The sequence below is a fragment of the Oncorhynchus tshawytscha genome, linkage group LG05, assembly GCF_018296145.1.
Source record: "Oncorhynchus tshawytscha isolate Ot180627B linkage group LG05, Otsh_v2.0, whole genome shotgun sequence".
Taxonomy (NCBI): Eukaryota; Metazoa; Chordata; class Actinopteri; order Salmoniformes; family Salmonidae; genus Oncorhynchus; species Oncorhynchus tshawytscha.
Window position 1 is genome coordinate 24,616,381 of NC_056433.1, and position 18,669 is coordinate 24,635,049.

Genomic DNA, 18,669 nt, shown 5'->3' on the forward strand with positions numbered 1-18,669 from the left:
ATTGAAGCAACATCTCAAGACATCAGTCAGGAAGTTAAAGCTTGGATGCAAATGGGTCTCCCAAATGGACAATGACCCCAAGCATACTTCCAAAGTTGTGGCAAAATGGCTTAAGGACAACAACTTCAAGGTATTGGAGTTGCCATCCCAAAGGCCTGACTTCAATCCCATAGAACATTTGTGGGCAGAACTGAAAAAGCATGTGCGAGCAAGGAGGCTTACAAACCTGACTCAGTCACATCAGGTCTGTCAGGAGGAATGGGCCAAAATGAACCTAACTTATTGTGGGAAGCTTGTGGAAGGCTACCTGAAACGTTTGACCCAAGTTAAAAAATTGAAAGGCAATGCTACCAAATACTAATTGAGTGTATGTAATATTCTGACCCTCTGGGAATGTGATGAAAGGAATAAAAGCTGGAAAAAATAATTCTCTCTACTATTATTCTGACATTTCACATTCTTAAAATGAAATGGAGATCCTAACTGACCTAAGACAATTAATATTTACTAGGATTAAATGTCAGGAATTGTGAAAAACTGAGTTTAAATTGGCTAAGGTGTATGTAAACTTCCGACTTCAACTGTATTTGGGGCTTTGGTGACAAAACCAACTGCATTGTGATAGACTACATCCAGTTTGCTGAGTAGAGTGTTGAAGGCTATTTTGTAAATGACATCGCCAAAGTCAAGGATCGGTAGGATAGTCAGTTTTACGAGGGTATGTTTGGCAGCATGGACGCTTTGTTGCGAAATAGGTAGCAGATTCTAGATTTAATTTTGGATTGGATATGCTTAATGTGATTCTGGAAGGAGTGTTTATAGTGTAGTTGTCCAAATATTCTAAGTCAGAACTGTCCAGAGTAGTGATGCTAAATGAAAGGGCAGGTGAAGGCAGCGATCGGTTGAAGAGCATTCATTTAGTTTTACCTGCATTTAAGAGCAGTTGGAGGCCACGGAAGGAGTGTTGTATGGCATTGAAGCTCGTCTGGAGGTTAGTTAACACAGTGTCCAAAGAAGGGCCAGAAGTATACAGAATGGTGTCGTCTGCGTAGAGGTGGATCAGAGAATCACCAGCAGCAAGAGCAAAATCATTGATGTATACAGAGAAAAGACTCAGCCTGAGATTTGAACCCTGTGGCACCCACATAGAGACTGACAGAGGTCATGACAACAGGCCCTCCAATTTGACACACTAAACTCTATCAGAGAAGTAGTTGGTGAACCAGGCGAGGCAGTCATTTGAGAAAACAAGACTGTTGAGTCTGCCAATAAGAACGTGGTGATTGACAGATTCGAAATCCTTGGCCAGGTCGATGAAGACGGCTGCACAGTACTGTCTTTTATTGATGACAGTTATGATATCGTTTAGGACCTTGAGCGTGGCTGAGGTGCACCCATGACCAGCTCGGAAACCAGATTGCATAGCGGAGAAGGTACGGTTGGATTCGAAATGGTGGGTGATCTGTTTGTTAACTTGGCTTTCGAAGACTTTAGAAAGGCAGGGTAGGATGGATATAGGTCTGTAACAGTTTGGGTCTAGAGTGTCTCCCCCTTTGAAGAGGGGGATGACAGCCACAGTTTTCCAATCTTTAGGGATCTAGGAGAAATGGGGGATACTTGGAAAAGTAGCTGTGGGGGGTGCAGAGCTGTTGACCGGGTTAGGGGTAGCCAAGTGGAAAGCATGGCCAGCTGTAGAAAAATTATTATTGAAATTCTCGATTATCGGAGATTTATCGGTGGTGACAGTGTTTCCTAGCCTCAGTGCAGAAGGCAGCTGGGAGGAGGTTATCTTATTCTCTATGGACTTTACAGTGTCCCAGAACTTTTTGGAGCTTGTGCTACAGGATGAAAATTTCTGTTTGAAAAAGCTAGCCTTAGCGTTCCCAACTGTCTGTGTATATTGGTTCCTATCTTCCCCGAAAAGTTGCATATCGCAGGGGCTATTCGATGCTAATGCATAACGCCACAGGATGTTTTTGTGCTGGTCAAGGGCAGTCTAGTCTGGCGTGAATAACCAGGCATCCTCTGCTGACAGAATGAGGTGAATATCCTTCCAGGATACCCGGGCCAGGTCGATTAGAAAGGCCTGCTCGCTGAAGTGTTTTAGAGAGCGTTTGACAGTGATGAGCGGTGGTCCTTTGATCGCAGACCCATTTCGGATGCAGTGATCGCTGAGATCCCGGTTGAAGACAGCAGAGGTGTATTTAGAGGGCAGGTTGGTCAGGAGGATATCTATGAGGGTGCCCGTGTTTACGGATGTAGGGTTGTACCTGGTAGGTTCCTTGATAGTTTGTGTGAGATTGAGGGCATCTAGCGGAGATTGTAGGATGGCCGGGGTGTTAAGCATATCCCAGTTTAGATCACCTAACAGTACAAACTCTGAAGATATATGGGGGGCAATTAATTCACATATGGTGTCCAGGGCACAGCTGGGGGCTGAGGAGGGTCTATAACAAGCGGCAACAGTGAGAGACTTCTTTCTGGAAAGGGGGATTTTTAAAAATTGAAGCTCGACCTATTTGGGCACAGACCTGGATAGCATGACAGAACTCTGCAGGCTATCTCTGCAGTAGATTGCAACTCCACCCACTTTGGCAGTTCTATCTTGGTGGAAAATGTTGTAGTTGGGGATGGAAATTTCTGAATCTTTGGTGGCCTTCCTAAGCCAGGATTCAGACACGGCTAGGACATCAGGGTTGGCGGAGTGTGCTAAAGCAGTGAATAAAACAAACTTAGGGAGGAGGCTTCTGATGTTAACATGCATGAAACCAAGGCTTTTTTGTTACAGAAGTCAACAAATGATAGCGCCTGGGGAATAGGAGTGGAACTGGGGGCTACAGGGCCTGGGTTAACCTCTACATCACCAGAGGAACAGAGGAGGAGTAGGATAAGGGTACGGCTAAAGGCTATAAGAACTGGTCGTCTAGTGCGTTGGGGACAGAGAATAAAAGGAGCAGATTTCTGGGCGTGGTAGAATAGATTCAGGGCATAATGTACAGACAAGGGTATGGTAGGATGGGAGTACAATGGAGGTAAAACTAGGCGTTGAGTGACGATGAGAGAGGTTTAGTCTCTGGAGGCACCAGTTAAGCCAGGTGAGGTCTCTGCATGTGTGTGGGGTGGGACAAAAGAGCTATCTAAGGCATTTTGAGAGGGACTGAGGGCTCTACAGTGAAATAAAACAATAAGAACTAGCCAAGACAGCAGTAGACAAGGCATATTGACATTAGAGCGAGGCATAAAGCAATCACAGGTGTTGACCAGGAGAGCTAAGACAACAACGAGTAAATGGCGATGAATGGGAAGAGCGGGTCAGTTAGGTACATACAGGACCTGGCTCCGTGTCGACAATAAAGGGTTCAGGCCAATTGGCAAAGGAGGTATTGTAGCCCTGGAATTCGCTGGTATATGGGCCTAGCTCGAGGCTAGCTGGTGCTTGCATCTGTAAAGAGGCATTAGCTGACAGGAGCTCCCTGTTTGCAGCTAGCTAGCTGCGATGATCCGGTCTAATGATCCAGAGCGGCAAGATTCCGGTAATGTGGTAGAGAGAAGCAGTCCGATATGCTCTAGGTTGATATCGGGCTGTGCAGGCTGGCAGGTGTTGTCTGAGCTAAGGCTGGTTGGTGACTGAGAAAAAGGTGAAGACTGCTAGCCGTGGCAAACAAAGACTAGAAGCTAGTTAGCTGGAAAGCTCCTGGTGGAAGTTCCAGTTATAAGGAATAAAAATAGCAGATCTGTACCACATTGGTTGAGGTGGGTTGCAGGAAAGTATATTTAGTTTGTAGATAGAAAGTGAGTTTAAGATATATTTGAAAAAGACTGGCTATTTACACGGGATAAGACACGGGATGGGATAAGACAATGACAAACACACATGTCCTACTGCTACGCCAATAGAACACATCCATCATGTAGAGGCTATCAAGATTACTAATCTTACTGGAAACAAGATGTTTCTAACCTCAAGGGTCTTTTCCAGGTCTTTTCCTGATTAAATAAATAAAAGCTTCAACATATACAGCCTGAGAAATGTCACTTCCCATGAAGTGCTTTTAAACATGAAGTGCAATCAGGGCTTTTAAACATCAACTGGTAACAGGGCCATGGCAATTCTCAGGCTCACAAACAAAGACATATTCGTACATGAGCACGCACACACACAGACACGAGCAGAGGTAGCACAGTCCAGTCTGTTCGTGCGGGCGTCTGATGGCTCTAAGTGCCCTTAGATAATAGAGAGCTATAAAGGTGAACAGTGAACATCCTCATAACTGCCATCTGGTGTTTGTAGTAGTCATGCAGTTAAAACTAAATGTCAAGATGGAGGGGCCCATTCTCAAATCTATTAAACTGCGTTCCACAGTTTATGTGCTCCAATTATGGAAATAAATATCCTAATGAAGCAAAGGGCTCCGGATGAGAGTAAAAGCAAACGAGAGGGTGAAAGGAGAGGGGATGCTGGTTCGGTGGTGCTACAGCTATCACGGACAGTCAATGGGAGAGAGATGTGGGTTGGCCAAAGAACATTGGTGTCTAGCATTATTGTGTCTGCTAACTAACAGTGTTATCACAACTTTTATTCAGAGAAAATGAGCAGTACTCTGCATATTTCCACAACACCACCAATGATAACTGGTGGAGCTAAGTGGCTATTTGGGGTATTTGTGTTGACAGCCTCACATTTGAGAGTTTGGGGGAGGAAGGGGTGACGCAAAGGCTTGCTCAAAATCAAATGTGAGTCGGCAAAAAACAGAGATATGGAGAGAACATAATGTGTTGTGTAGGAAGCCTGGGGATAGGCCAAGCAGCAGCCCTGGTTTCTAAACATCCAACTCTCTCTGACGTATACAAGTAAAAAAGCATGACATTACCACTGAGTGTTACGTTCAGAGGTCTTCAAACTTTTCTTGCCAAGACGAACCGGAGACCCAGGGACCCCATCATACATTAGCGAAAAAAAAAGAAATGAACTTGTGATCAGGTGAATGATATCATCAGGTATATCATAAAATTAATAGATTTGGTAGATCGGTATTCATTATTTTGGCCTCCCCACATTATAATTGGAAGAGGATATGGAAACTAACAGCCTGTTAGCTAGAACGGTAACTCCAAAAACATTTTCGCTAAGAGCCCCGGTTTAGTTGGTTAAAACAAAGGTTAGCCATGTGTTGTCAAAAATGAATGTGCAAGTCAAGAAAGCTTACCAACAGCCAGTATCACTTACTGCACTGGTAGGATATTCACAGCTGCTTTTTCAAAGCCTATGTCAGACACTCTAGTGAATGTAATTGGCTCCAATGAGTGTAATTTGCTCAACATTAGGAGTTGAGAAGTTGACATCATTGGAAAGATACAGTATATTCTTCTCTTTTGTACTGCTGGTATGTAATAAAAAAATGTGTTTATTCTGTTGTTGCTAGTGATATTCATAAAAACAACGAATAATTAAAAAAAGCTATTGTTTTTTATATATTTTGTATTTTTATTAGATTTTCTTTGCGGACGCCCTGCAGTACCCCCACGGAACTCCGGTTGAATATCCCTGGGCTAAGTGAGTGACAGAGGGAAGTGCCACTCAACTTAACCTTTCTGTTAACACCTCTCCTTGAGCAACACACAGATATATCTACAGCAAACCAGGAGCACTGGACGACAGGACAGACCACTCCTCATCAGTATGAGAAGCACTCTCTCCAATAGGAACACAACAGCTCTCCACTGGAATAACATTACAAGTTAAATGGGGCTGTGTTAGAGGAAGGAACAAAAGTGATCCAAGGTGTTGTGTTTTTTCCACAGCCGCCTTTGAAGGCGATGCGGTATGCGTGTGGATATTTACGTAATTACAGTGGTAAGCTACCAGAGCCAAACAGGCATGTTTACTGTTCACTTACTGGCATTAACCTCATCAATCCCTTCTTAACAGGGGCAGCAGAGGAGAGGAGAGGCGAACAACTCAACATGAAACTAGGCTCACCTTCAGACTCATTCACAGATGAATGTCAACTTTAACAACACAGGCTTTGGCTTTAATCACATACAGACAGACTAGGAGATGAATCAGCCAGAGACTAAAGAAACAGAGGCCAGAATACAGGGTTTTTCTGTTCTCTCTTCCTTTTAGGGGAAGAAACTATAATTCATCTTAAACACATCCAGACTCTAGACTCCCAGATTGCTCTTTTTCATGTTGAACCTTGACCTACAGCCAAAAATAGCTCCTGCGTTGTGTAACCTCGTGTAAGGAATGGTCATGTTTTAACCAGGGCAGGAAATTTCACATAGCAAGCTTGTGGGGGAGGAAGGATTGTTAATAACATCCCCTATCCATCCATCCAGTCATTTTACTGCAATGTGATTTTCCATCTTAGAGGAGAAATTGAACAAGTCGCCCATTAGAACTGGCATGGATAGATTTCTCAAAGGTTAATGAATTCTCATTCATTAAAACACCACACTTTATTACAGCACATTGTGATTGGTCAGGCTTTATGGAAATGGAGGTTTTATCTAACCACTGCTCAGTACAACGAGATAGAATATCTAATGTCTGTGCCAGGTTAAGCCTGTTCATAGTAACATTCCTAACTTCTCTAATTGAGCCCCTCTTTCTCTGTTCTCTTTCTCCTTACCTTTTAACTTCTCTAGGATAGGGGGCAGCATTTGGAATTTTGTATGAAAAGCATGCTCAAATTCAACTGCCTGCTACTCATCCCCAGAAGATAAGATATGCATAGTAGATTTGGATAGAAAACACTCTGAAGTTTCTAAAACTGTTTTAATCATGTCTGTGAGTATAACATAACTGATGTAGCAGGCGAAACCCGGAGGACAAACCATTCAGATTTTTGTTTTTGAGGTCACTCTCTTTTCAATGAGTCTTCATTGGGAATCCAGATTTGTAAGGCACTAAGGGACTTGCTTGCAGTTCCTACCGCTTCCACTGGATGTCACCAGAAATTGGTTGAGGTTATTCCTTTGTGTAATGAAGTACGGCCATCTTGAACAAGGGTCACTTCATGTGTACTGTTTGATAGAGGCGCATGACCAGAAAGCATGCTTCAGTTTGTTTTCTTCCTGTATTGAACACAGATCATCCCGTCCTCAATTTGATAGATTATTTACTTTAAAAAATACCTAAAGTTGTATTACCAAAGTAGCTTGAAATGTTTACAGGTAGTTTACAGGTAACTTTTGAGATATTTTGTAGTCACGTTGCGCAAGTTGGAACCGGTGTTTTTCTGGATCAAACGTGTCAAATAAATTGACATTTTGGATATATATGGACGGAATTAATCGAACAAAAGGACCATTTGTGATGTTTATGGGACATATTGGAGTGCCAACAGAAGAAGCTCGTCAAAGGTAAGGCATGAATTATATTTTTATTTCTGCGTTTTGTGTCGCGCCTGCAGGGTTGAAATATGTTTTCTCTCTTTTGTTTATGGAGGTGCTCAGATAACAGCATCGTTTGCTTTCGCCGAAAAACCTTTTTGAAATCTGACATGTTGGCTGGATTCACAACACCTGTAGCTTTAATTTGGTTTCTTACATGTGTGATTTCATGAAAGTTAGATTTTTATAGGAATTTATTTGAATTTTCTCTGGCTTTTGGCCAAGTGGGGCCCTACCGTCCCACATATCCCAGAGAGGTTTTAAACACCCAACTAAACAGAGAATCCAGTTATAGAGTGTAAAATTCACACAATGGGACACTAAAGAGATGCAATATGAACAAATGCTGGGATCACAGTTCCTTTATCTATCATGGTGGTAGATCAGAAAGAACAAAACTACAGTATATTCAAAAACAGCTAGACAGATGTGAATGCTTGAAATCAAAATGATTCTTCATACACTGGCTGAATAGGAATTATGATGAATGGACCTTTTGGGATCATAGTAATAGTTGTATAACTAACAGAAATGGTGACTTCCTCATGTTAACAACCATGTTGTGAAAATGCCTCCCTGTAAATACAGCTGAGAGACAGTTTTACCCTCTCACTGACCCTGAACTACACTCCAACCTGAACCTACCCCATCCTTAACCCAAACCACTGCCATGACCTCTTTCACCGTCATGTTTCCATAGTCAGTACACAGCAATTACCTCAGTAATGATAGTGTTTAGTGTTGGGAATATAGTGTTTCTGTGCTCAATCACCCACAGTACAGTATCCCAAACAACGCACCCATAACCGTCAATCTAAAATCTAAAATAAAAAATACAGTTCAGAACCAAGTTCACTTATTCAAGGAGTACAGTGTCAAAACAACTCATTATTAACACAGCCTACTACAGTAACTGTAACCTTCATAGAGACCTCCATAATTGCTCAGTCTTTCAAAATTTAGGAGGCTGATAGGTCACAAGTCAGGGTTCAAGTTCACGACTGGTACAGGAATGACACTGACCCTGGTCCTGACTCTGGTGACTGGTGAGTTTCTTAATGTAGGGCTGAAGAGAGAGATGACATGTCTCTGTGACCGGCTACTCCTCCTGTCATTAAATGGTATTACAGCCTGCCTCAACCTCTAACCCCTCTTTTGACTATATAGGACACAGCTCAAAGGAAAGCATGGACACATGCAGACTGTGGGGGGAGAGAGAAGGGGGTGGAAGAGGGAGGGAGAAAGAGGGTGAGAGAATGACAGAAAGAGAGCAGGAAGGGAGCGAGGGGGGAGGGGGAGAAAAAGGAGGAAGAGAAGGGGGAGAGAGAGGTCATGGTGCCATGTCATGGTCAACAACACCATTGACCAGTCACGTCAGGCTGTAGACGTGCTCGTGTGAACATTAAGAACCCACGACTGAGCGGCTTCAACACTCCATATTCACCTATATTCACTCCATATTCACTCCATATTCACTCCATATTCATTCCATATTCATTCCATATTCATTCCATATTCACTCCATATTCATTCCATATTCATTCCATATTCACTCCATATTCATTCCATATTCACTCCATATTCACTCCATATTCACTCCATATTCATTCCATATTCATTCCATATTCACTCCATATTCATTCCATATTCAATCCATATTCATAAGTATCTGTGGCAGAAGGGATATGGAAGCCTGGCAACATGTAAAATAACACATCCGTGTCAGTGATATTCTCAGCAGCAAGTGATACAAGTGACTTGGTCACCATTAGCTGCTGTGACTAAGCATAGGGAGAAGCAGCTTTAGCGTTCAAATCAGAGCGCTTCAGAGTGGTTAGGATCTCAGCTGTTATCCTCCATCTACACTACCGTTCAAAAGTTTGGGGTCACTAGAAATTTGCTTGTTTTTGAAAGAAAAGCACATTTTTTGTCCATTAAAATAACATAAAATTGATCAGAAATACAGTGTAGACATTGTTAATGTTGTAAATTACTATTGTAGCTGGAAGCGGCATCATTTTTTTATGGAATATCTATATAGGAGTCAAGAAGGCCCATTATCAGCAACCATCACTCCTGTGTTCCAACGGCATGTTGTGTTAGCTAATCCAAATTCATAATTTTAAAAGGATAATTGATCATTAGAAAACCATTTTGCAATTATGTTAGCACAGCTGAAAACTGTTGTCCTAATTAAAAAAGCAATAAAACTGGCCTTCTTTAGACTAGTTGAGTATCTGGAGCATCAGGATTTATGGGTTCAAATTACAGGCTCAAAATGGCCAGAAACAAAGAACTTTCTTCTGAAACTCATCAGTGTATTCTTGTTCTGAGAAATGAAGGCTATTCCATGCGAGAAATTGCCACTCTGTGAACTACTTCCTTCACAGAACAGCGCAAACTGTCTCTAACCAGAATAGAAGAGTGGGAGGACCCGGTGCACAACTGAGTTTGAGAAACAGACGCCTCACAAGTCCTCAACTGGCAGCTTCATTAAATAGTGCCCGGGACTCCAGGATGCTGGCCTTCTAGGCAGAGTTGCAAAGAAAAAGGAATATCTCAGACTGGCCAATAAAAATAAAAGATTAAGATGGGCAAAAGAACACAGACACATGGGACAGAGGAAGGCAGAGTCCCAGAGTCGCCTCTTCACTGTTGACGTTGAGACTGGTGTTTTGTGAGTACTATTTAATAAAGCTGGCAGTTGAGGACTTGTGAGGCGTCTATTTCTCAAACTAGACACTAATGTACTTGTCCTCTTGCTCAGTTGCGCACCAGGGCCTCCCACTCCTCTTTCTATTCTGGTTAGCGACAGTTTGTGCTGTTCTGTGAAGAGGGTAGTACACAGCATTGTACCAGATCTTCAGTTTCTTGGCAATTTCTCGCATGGAATAGACTTCATTTCTCAGAACAAGAATAGACCGATGAGTTTCAGAAGAAAGTTCTTTGTTTCTGGCCATTTGGAGCCTGTAAATTGAACCCACAAATGCTGATGCTCCAGATACGCAACTAGTCTAAACAAGGCCAGTTGTATTGCTTCTTTAATGAGCACAACAGTTTTCAGCTGTGCTAACATAATTGCAAAAGGGTTTTCTAATGATCAATTAGCCTTTTAAAATGATAAACCTCTATTAGCTAACACAACGTGCCATTAGAAGACAGGAGTGATGGTTGCTGATAATGGGCCTCCTTGACTCCTATATAGATATTCCATAAAAAAATGATTCACATCACTCCAATCATAACTTCATCTCTTCAGTCTCTCTGCCTCATCTTCTATCAGAGGATAGTCTAGATTCCAGAATCTTCTATATTTTAGAAGATTAACCCAGTTGAAGATGGTGGTTGGGAGAGCAGCCAGACCAGAGCAGCCGAGCAGCAGACAGTGATTCATTACACAAAACATGTGGGTCCAATGTGATTGGAGGAGTAATGATCACTCAGACAGAGCCTCCTTTCCTAATCACTGACTATTATGGATGGATGCACAGTAGTGTGTGCATGAGTGTGTGTGTGTGTCTTACGCAAGTAAATTATGAACATTTGAGAGTGCCAAAAGTAGAACAAAGCTGCAGCATCTTGCTGTGCAATTCAACACACTTCACCCTAAAAATGAAACGTGTTCCAACACAAATCAAAGTAATGGTAAAAAGGCTCTGACATGTTTGATGTAAAATGAACACCAACTGCATACAGTGCATTCAAATAATACTTCAGTGTTAAAATCAATACATCAAAGGTTTGTTGTGCATGTACAGACAGTAATACAATCAGAAACAGACAGTACAGGTTAGCTGGGCAGCTAACCTGTACTAACCTGTACACCTTGTTAACTACACTACTACTACTAGGCATGCGCATTGGCGGCAGGTAGCCTAGTGGTTAGAGCATTGAGCCAGTAACTGAAAGGTTGCTAGATCAAATCCCCGATCTGACAAGGTTAACCTCTGTTGTTCTGCCCCTGAACAAGGCAGTTAACCCACCATTCCTAGGCCACCATTGTAAATAAGAATTTGTTCTTAACTGACTTGACTGACAGGTGACGAGCTAACCTAATGTCTCTTTAATCCCACATCAAACAGAACACAGCCATTTATCCATCAGCTCATCTGGTCCAGCTGGACTCACAGCAGAGACAGTGTTCACATTGACATGGTGTCACTTCTAGTCAGCTGATGATGGGACAAAACAACGGTCACTGTACAACACTGTCAGACACACCCTCAGAATAGTCTTACAGTAATTGCAGACTGAAAGCACAAAATTCAGTTGTGTCGAGTTGTTCGAGCAGCATAGACAGACCCACAGAACACACATTCTAGTCCTGTATTCTAAAATGTGTGTGAAGTGTGTTCTGTGCTGCCTTCTAGGACTGTGTATGTGTATCTTGTCCTACCTTGACCTCCTGACTGGTGAACACCTCAACGTCCACCACACAGGCAATGAGGACAAAGATATCACAGTCCAGGTTTCGGGAAGGCATTTCCACTTTGCTCCTCTCTGTACCGCTCAAACAGACAAATAACTGCTAGAATCTACGTCTCGGTCCGAAGCACCTGGCTGTGTGTTTCTGTGTGTGTGTTCACGCCGGTGTGTGTGTGTGAGGAGGAGAGTGTGTGTGTTGTATTGTGCTCTGAAGAGCCCACTCTGTAATAATCTCTAGCTGTGAGGCAGGCTGGTTGTTAGTCAGAGCTGGCTGACTGGAGAAGTCGAGACTCCGAGAGGAATCAGACCACTAGCCTCCCCTCCCCTCGCTCCCTCTTCCAGTTATGACATCACTGCCCCCAGCACACACACACAATATCAAACGTTGATTTGCATTCCACACCATGCTCCCTAAAATCAAGAGACACACTCAGATTCAAACAATATTCTGCAGTATGAATATGGAATATTAGCGTCATAAATACCAGGCTGATTCCCGCTGCGCTACATGTGCAGCAGTGGAGGCTCCTCAGAGGAGGAAGGGGAGGACCATCCTCCTTAGTGAACTTCATAAAAATAGTGAACAATTTAAAAAAGTTGTCCTTTTTATAATAAATATATTCACATCACCAAATAATTGCTGAAAATAAACTGTTGCAATGAAGATCTACAGTAGTCTCAGCAGCACTCTGTAGGGTAGCACCATGGTGTAGCTGGAGGACAGCTAGCTTCCTTCCTCCTCTGGGTACATTGACTTCAATGCTCATGGTTCTTCACCTATATAGACTTACACAGTAATTATGACAACTTCCGGAGAACGTCCTCCAACCTATCAGGGGTCTTGCAGCATGAACTGACATGTTGTCCACCCAATCAAAGGATCAGAGAATTAATCTAGTACTGAAAACATAAGCTACAGCTAGCTAGCACTGCAGTGCATAAAATGTGGTGAGTAGTTGACTAAAAGGGAGAGAAAGACAATAGTTGATCTGTTTTTAACAACTTAATTTATTCCAAAATTAAGGAGAGAGAGAGAGAGAGTTTAGCCTACTCCAACACCCAGCTCAAACAGACAGGGATGCTATGTTAGCTAGCTGGCTATGGCTATCCAACACTGGAACCCTTCCAAGTCAAGGTAAGCTTTTGTTTTTATTAATGTATTGCCACTGGGGTCTGCTAAACTGCTTTCTGACTGTACACTGTACTGCATGATTGTAGCAGATTTATTAGTTCTAGTAGTTCTGGTTGACTATGACGTGACAACGTGTAGTGGTTAGCAGTCATGATATAAAGGTTTGGCTTGGAAAAGTGTTTTTGCATGGTCACAGACAGCTGATGTGTTGTGCACTGAAGTCCACAAGCGATGGAAAAGGTGAGATGAGGAGAGTATATTGATAGATGCTTGAAGGAACTATATACTAGAGGTCGACCGATTATGATTTTTCAACGCCGATACCAATTATTTGAGGACAAAAAAAGCTACTACCGATTAATCATCCGATAAAAAAATATATATTTATATATACACACACACACACACACACATTTTTGTAATAATGACAATTGCAACAATACTGAATGAACAATGAACACTTTTATTTGAACTTAATATAATACATATTATGGGCTTTTGGATGGGTGTTCCACATGTTGGTGGTATTTTTTGATTTAGCCGTTGCTGACCCCATGCTTACATCTTTATCACAAATAAGACACCTTGCTTTCCCTGGTGCCAATTCCATGTAACAGTCCCACACTGGTGCTCTGCTTTTCTCTGCCATCTGTAAAACACACACACAGCTCTGAAGTGACAATGATACTGAAGAGTCTGCTTAGGAGACAAATACTCTCAACTATTTGAATAAAAATAGAGTTTAAGTTACCTGGGATGAATGTTGAAAACAAAAACTAATTTCTATATGCAGGACATTCTGTTTTAATAATTGGCATGGTAAGAATTGACTACCAAAGTGCGAGTCAAAATTCCCATGACACCTTCTAGCAAAATCTGAAAAGCAGTTCCTTCATTAATTTATTCCATTGGATATTTTTAGAATCACTTAAAATAAGGTCTGTGTTTCGTGCAGGCTTACACCGCCTTGCCAATTTTATAACTGTGTAGATATCCATAGGATAAGGTAACTCTGATCAATATTGGCTAAATATAAGCGAAGATCATTTTTTTTGTAGAGTGGATTTATGAAAATATGTTGACAAACGTTACCTTATCCTAGTGAGATTTACACGGGTATCAAAACGCAGAGGCGGTTAAAGCCTGCACCAAACACAGACCTTATTTGAAGTAGATCAAGACATTCTCTATGGAATACATGACCGGTAAAAAAAATATATTCGGTTCCGTATTTTATTTAACGGGTGGCATCCATGAGTCTAAATTCCTGTTACATTGCACAACCTTCAATGTTATGTCATAATTACGTAAAATTCTGGCAAATTTGTTGGCAAAGAGCCAGGCGGCCCAAACTGTTGCAGAGACCCTGACTCTGCGTGCAATGAACGCTAGAGAAGTGACACAATTTCACCTGGTTAATATTGCCTGCTATCTTGGATTTCTTTTAGCTAAATATGCAGGTTTAAAAATATATACTTGTGTTTTGATTTTAAGAAAGGCATTAATGTTTATGGTTAAGTACACATTGGAGCAACGACAGTCGTTGATTGATTGTTTTTTATAAGATAAGTTTAATGCTAGCTAGCAAACTTACCTTGGCTTACTGCATTCGCATAACAGGCAGGCTCCTATTGGAGTGCAATGTAATCAGGTGGTTAGACCGTTGGACAAGTTAACTGTAAGGTTGCAAGATTGTATCCCCCGAGCTGACAAGGTAAAAATCTGTCGTTCTGCCTCGTTCCTAGGCCGTTATTGAAAATAAGAATGTGTTCTTTAACTGACTTGCCTAGTTAAATAAAGGTGCTAAATAAAAAAAATTGGCAAAAATCGGTGCCCAAAAATACCGATTTCCAATTGTTATGAAAACTTGAAATCAGTCCTAATTAATTGTTCATTCCGATTAATCGGTCGACCTCTACTATATACACACAACAAGTTGTTTTTATGTGGCTGCTATGTAAGTGAACTGTGTTTGCGTATGACATGGGGTGTATTCATTGCGCCGATTCTGTTGAAAAACATGGGGATAAACATACCTGATATTGTCCAATAGAAATGCTTGTTTGCAACTGTTGGACTAATGATTACACCCTTGTACAGAGAAATGCAGGCAAGAGTGTGCAAGGCGGTATTGAATGTGTCACTGTCTGTCACCGGGATTATTCAAAATTCTCTCGACCTGTGCACCTACGTTGTAAACTTTCATTCATAGGCTAGGTTGTAGCAACCTCATGATGAGTACACGGTAAATGTAAGTATCATGTATTAGCCTAAACCTATCACTGTTCCATTGAGCTGGGTGAATGGAATATGAATGACAGTCATCCAATATGCTGTAATAGAAATAAGGCCATGTTCATTAAGAAAATGATCATCCTCCCTCATCTTAAATGGCAACGACCGCCAATGACGTGCAGCAACAATCATGTAAGCTTGCGGGATCAGGCAGCGTTGGTGAGGCTAATGAAACATATACCAATTAATTTAATATTCTAAAAAGATTGATAAAATACTAGTATAACCACTCATAGTCATATAATAATCATATTAGAATTCATTTCCACATCCTCATTGCTTATTCTACTGTAGTAAACACTACTTGTATCAAAGGATGAAATGATGATGATTAATACATGGGTCTAATGCTGACTTATTTTACAGGGATGCTTTGTGTTCATATCACATCTTCCACTGACCAGTCTGCCTCCTCCTCCTCGTCTTAGAATTTGTGCTACCCGGTGGTGAAACACAGCTATTTGTCCAGGGTAAACAACAGAGGTGCCATAGAATACAGCTAACACATTATCTCCATGGAATACAGCTAACACATTACCGCCATGGAATACAGCGAATAAATTACCTCCATGGAATACAGCTAACACATTACCTCCATGGAATACAGCTAACACATTACCTCCATGGAATACAGCTAACACATTACCTCCATGGAATACAGCTAACACATTACCTCCATGGAATACAGCTAACACATTACCTCCATGGAATACAGCTAACACATTACCTCTATGGAATACAGCTAACACATTACCTCTATGGAATACAGCTAACACATTATCTCCATGGAATACAGCTAACACATTACCTCCATGGAATACAGCTAACACATTATCTCCATGGAATACAGCTAACACATTACCTCCATGGAATACAGCTAACACATTACCTCCATGGAATACAGCTAACACATTACCTCTATGGAATACAGCTAACACATTACCTCCATGGAATACAGCTAACACATTACCTCTATGTAATACAGCTAACACATTACCTCCATGGAATACAGCTAACACATTACCTCCATGGAATACAGCTAACACATTACCTCCATGGAATACAGCTAACACATTACCTCCATGGAATACAGCTAACACATTACCTCTATGGAATACAGCTAACACATTACCTCCATGGAATACAGCTAACACATTACCTCCATGGAATACAGCTAACACATTATCTCCATGGAATACAGCTAACACATTACCTCCATGGAATACAGCTAACACATTACCTCCATACAGCTAACACATTACCTCCATGGAATACAGCTAACACATTACCTCCATGGAATACAGCTAACACATTACCTCTATGTAATACAGCTAACACATTACCTCCATGGAATACAGCTAACACATTACCTCCATGGAATACAGCTAACACATTACCTCTATGTAATACAGCTAACACATTACCTCCATGGAATACAGCTAACACATTACCTCTATGTAATACAGCTAACACATTACCTCCATGGAATACAGCTAACACATTACGTCTATGTAATACAGCTAACACATTACCTCCATGGAATACAGCTAACACATTACCTCTATGGAATACAGCTAACACATTACCTCCATGGAATACTGCTAACACATTACCTCTATGGAATACAGCTAACACATTAACTCCATGGAATACACATAGACCGGGATAGTACTCATCTGTATGTGAATACATGCGATGCACAGAACATCAGCAATGCTGAGGCAAGGGACAGGTTATTATATGGCGGTATTGCATGACTGTGTTAAGTCATACACTCACACTAATGCCAACCAGGTACACTGCATAGAGGGTAGCATGTGTTTGCCTCTCTCCACTCCATCTCTCCTCATTTCCTTTCTCTATCTCTTACTCTCTCTTTTGCCCTGTCTCTCCCCTCTGTCTATTCAGGTGTATTGACAGAACGATCCTGCAGTACCAATGTAATATTTTATCATGTTGTCCTTCCTTAATGGAAAATCAGCCTCTGCGTGCGTGCGTGCGGCACACACACACACACACACACACCCACCCACACGGTTTTCCTTGGTGTCGATAAACAACCCATCTCAGCCTGTCACAAACCAGTGAGTGGGCGACCAGGGGGAACACCATTTCATAAGCCCACCTAATTCACAAGGACCCTTTTGTGTCGTTGAGCTGAAAATAAAAGAGTGTAAGGGCTTCAACACAGCCAGACCAAGATGACGTCGCTTAGACTAATTGCGCTGGCTAAGACAGAGGCTGGGGCTGATTTCACACACCACTACAAGGTCCTTGATAAAACACACACAAAGACAGACTGTCTGCATAAGCGGAGCAGTTTAACAGCCACTTGTCCACATGGCAATAGAGTAGAAACGGGACCAGAGTTAGATGAGAGAGACAGTAACAGCAGAGTCAATGGAATACAGTCCACTCCTGATATCTGAAGCAAGAGACACGGGATTGATCAACAGAACTGCACTTAAACTGACGTATGTTCACTTATCCGATGTGTACTTATCAGGACTCAACTGTATATAAGGTAAGTTGAAACCAAACTGTCAGTTTAAACCAATAAAGCCTCCCACTCGCCACGGTTTTCTATTGTAAACAAAGCCCAGTCCATCCATTTAGCTGCTTATCTTTGGCCACACAAAGCCATCATCACTCCGGCCACAACGGCCTGCCTGCCTGTGGGAAACCCTTGATTAGATAAAGGAGAGTCACAATAGAAGGCCCACCCAGTCTTCTAACCAGTTATTGACAGACAAAACGTTAATGGGGGAAATGGAAAATCTAGTGTTCAGTGGAACAGCAGCCCAGAGAGAGACCTTTGTACCCAGACTCTGCTGGGAACTGCCTGTTGTCAAAGGAGTCTCTGGACAACACAGACAGAGCTGTTTCTAAGTTCAAGATGAATGTTTCAACTTTGACATTATGTGGTTGCGTGCAGTGCATGCACATGGAATGTACAGATGTACATTACATGTGCATGAACTGCACGCAACCACACAGACAAATGACATTTTCAAGTACACAAGTACATACAGAACAGCTTAGAATTAATTGAAACACACAACCAATGTAAATAGTCCGGGGGGGCATTTGATGAATTGCTATGTCTTATGGCTTATGGCTTGTGGGTAGAAGCTGTTCAGGAGCCTTTTGAACCTAGACTTGGGCTCCAGCAGAGACAACAGTCTATGACTAGGGTGACTGGAGTCTTCAACATTTTTTTGGGGCCTTCCTCTGACACCGCCTAGTATATAGGTCCTGGATGGCAGGATGCTTGGCCCCGGTGATGTACTCGGCCGTACGCACTACCCTCTGTAGCACCTTACGGTCCAATGCCGAGCAGTTGCCATACCAGGCGATGATACAACCAGTACCAATGCTCTTCATGTAGCAGCTGTATAACTTTGAGGATGTGGGGACCC

The 18,669-nt window shown here is 42.0% G+C and overlaps 1 protein-coding gene across 2 annotated transcripts in view; it reads right to left on the reverse strand.

The window, feature by feature from the left end:
* Positions 1 to 18,669, reverse strand: part of LOC112250354 (calcipressin-2) — a 123,485-nt gene that overhangs the window by 61,646 nt on the left and 43,170 nt on the right. The window contains exon 1 of one of the 2 annotated variants that reach the window (XM_024420431.2): positions 11,795 to 12,117. The exons of the other annotated variant lie outside the window; for it this stretch is intronic. Within the exon in view, the coding sequence (XP_024276199.1) occupies positions 11,795 to 11,881 (87 nt within the window). The 5' untranslated portion in view covers positions 11,882 to 12,117. Of the gene's footprint in view, positions 1 to 11,794; positions 12,118 to 18,669 lie in introns of those variants that run through there. 2 annotated transcript variants of the gene reach the window in all.